The 2,559-nt window shown below is 56.6% G+C and overlaps 1 protein-coding gene across 1 annotated transcript; it reads right to left on the bottom strand.

Annotated features, from left to right (window-relative positions):
* Positions 1 to 216: 216 nt before the first annotated feature.
* H310_12618 (hypothetical protein) lies at positions 217 to 2,479 on the bottom strand (the record flags this gene model as incomplete). The annotated part of the gene is made up of 2 exons (XM_008879767.1): positions 217 to 232; positions 276 to 2,479. The coding sequence occupies 2 exons, from the start codon at positions 2,477 to 2,479 to the stop codon at positions 217 to 219; spliced, it is 2,220 nt and encodes a 739-aa protein (XP_008877989.1).
* Between the last annotated feature and the right edge of the window lie 80 nt (positions 2,480 to 2,559).

Genomic DNA, 2,559 nt, shown 5'->3' on the forward strand with positions numbered 1-2,559 from the left:
GGTTGAACTGTTGGAGAAATGTCCGCGATTGCTGAATAATGGTGCGACACGAAGCCGGATTCACAATCTCGTGGGTGCACAAGGTCGCGGTCGTGGTGGCGTTGGGTTGCTGCAGGAGGTTGGCAGCCAACAGACCATTCATCACGGATCGTTTCGAAGCCGACATCAAGTTGAGGGTGAGCACCCCGCATTGAAGCTCGACCGAGAAGAACGCGGTCACGTCGTTGGCGGTCTGTGTGCCGAATTCACAAAAGACGTGGCCACCAACGAATGACCCAGCGCCCCGCCATGCATTGGGTAGCATCGCAAACGAATACGTGGGCATGATCGCCGAGTAGTTGTATTTGTGGACGTCGTCTCGCGCGAGAACTGTCGTGACGATTTGGTTCACGGAGTTGAACAGCGCCCGAACCGAAGGGGGGCACGGCACCCCCCGGACATCGATTGACCCAAACGGGCCCAGTATAGACCGCAGGGTGGCCATGTTTCGTCCGAGCACGGACGGCATGTAGCCGGCGCCGACGAGCACTTGCTCCATCGAGGTGTTTTCGAACGCATAGTTGCGACTGGCTCGCACAAACGACTTGCCCGACAGCAGCGAAGAATTCTCTCGCGTCGCAAGCAGATCGTTCGCCAAGCCCCAGTACATCTTGTACGTATATTGAGAAGCTAGCCTGAACGTGCCATTGGATTTCTTGATCGTGATCGGATACGAGATCCCAAATGCGTTGCGAATCGAGACAAACTCCATCACGCCTGGACGTTTAAAATTTTGCCACTGCGTCGCGTACGTGGTGATGCCTTTGGCCGTCCAAAGGTTGACTTCGTCCGCCACGGTCAGCGCATTCGTCTGGGTCGCTTGGAGCCATGCTTTGCCGTCGTTCGTTGCCCCAATCGGTGCAAAGACGGCAGTGTTCAGGTCGTCGCCCCAGCAACTCATCAAGTCATTCCATTGCGCATTTCGCAAGATCGACTCCAAGTACACTGCGCCATTCGTTTTTTCTGACAAGCAACGGGTTTGTTTGCCGGCCGAGTTTGCCATTTCCCACCGTCGGTCGAAGTCCACGTAACAGTAGGCGGAGAAAATCCACGGCACCTGACAGCCATCCATTTTCCTCAATCCCACAACGACGTTCGATAGCGAATGCGCTTCGTTTTCGATAGCCGTTGCATACAGTGGCGATGTTGCGATGGACGTCTTGGCAGCGCCGTACCAAGCGCCCGTGTCACCGTACAACACAGTGTCGATTTGAGTCGGTGCGACACGACTCGAAAGTTGGAGCTGCGACGTAAACACCATCGACAAATACGTCTGCGCGCCGGTTGTGTTGAATGTCGCCCACCAAAAGTCGTTGGCCATCGTGGATTCGGTGAGAATCAGGTAGCCATAACTTCCTGCCAACGTCATAGCAATGTAGCCTAGACCAACAATCGCCATAAACCGCATGATGCGCTGCTGGCGTGACTCCACAAACTCCTTTCCTGCCTGCGACTTTGTTCGAAAAGTCGGGTTTGGCAGGAGAAATAGGTCGGACGCGCTTCGCTTCTCGAGTGGAATATATCCCCACAGCTTGGCGTCAAAGAGGCCTGCGACCAGAGGAATCATCCCAGACATGACGCACGACACGTTGTCGAGCTGTGTCATCCGGTCGTTGGGACGGTGAACCAAGTACGACTGCGCCGCCATGGGGATGAGGAGGTGGTGCATGGCCGTTGTTGCCGTGCGAGTGCCGCTGCGTTGATGGCGGAAATGAGTCCATCCCACGGCACAGGCCGTGGCCACACCAACCGCGATCAAATGAATGACGCAAATCCACACGAGGCGCGTCGAGTTTCCAATGGTGAACGACCCGACCGAACACTCGATCATGTTGTCGACAGTGACGGCTTTGCATTTGGTGTCAATTGCGGCAGCGACCGCAACCGGGTCCGCGAGTTCCAGAATGACCACGACGAGCCACCCGACCAAGGCGCTGATGGGAGACAGCACCGCTGACAAGTCGCCAAGAAACGGTAAACAGAAATCGATGATGGTATAGCTGACCCACGTCGTCTCGCCCGCCAGCACGGCAATGTCCACGATCGACCGAGCCTCCAGCTGAAGATGGGAAAAGCCATGGGTTACAACGAACACCATGTTGGCCGTGCTGAGCATGACAACGGCGGTCATGCCTCGCAGGAGAAGGAAGGGCCGACCGATCCAGACCGACCCCACGACCCGATTGAACTGGAGCAGCTGCAGCCCGCCCAGTTGAAACCTTGCCACGGCTGCGTACCCGACCAAAACGACCGCGACCCCGCTCAAGGCAAACGTGACGTACGTTATGATGTACCGAACGTAGTTGCATGCATTTTGCGGCAACTCCAACGGGTTCGCGGCCAACGGAACGCTGCTCTTGCTTGGGGAGATGGTCGTGAACGCCCCTTCGTCGCCCTCGAACGTAAACACTTCTCGCTTGCCCTCGACCCACTCGTACATGGTAATCCACCCGTAGAACGACCACGCGTCCGACGCTGTTGTGATCCACGGCTGCACGAGCAGTTGGTCCGTTCCATTTA

The sequence above is a fragment of the Aphanomyces invadans genome, assembly GCF_000520115.1.
Source record: "Aphanomyces invadans strain NJM9701 unplaced genomic scaffold supercont1.41, whole genome shotgun sequence".
Classification (NCBI taxonomy): Eukaryota; Oomycota; class Saprolegniomycetes; order Saprolegniales; family Verrucalvaceae; genus Aphanomyces; species Aphanomyces invadans.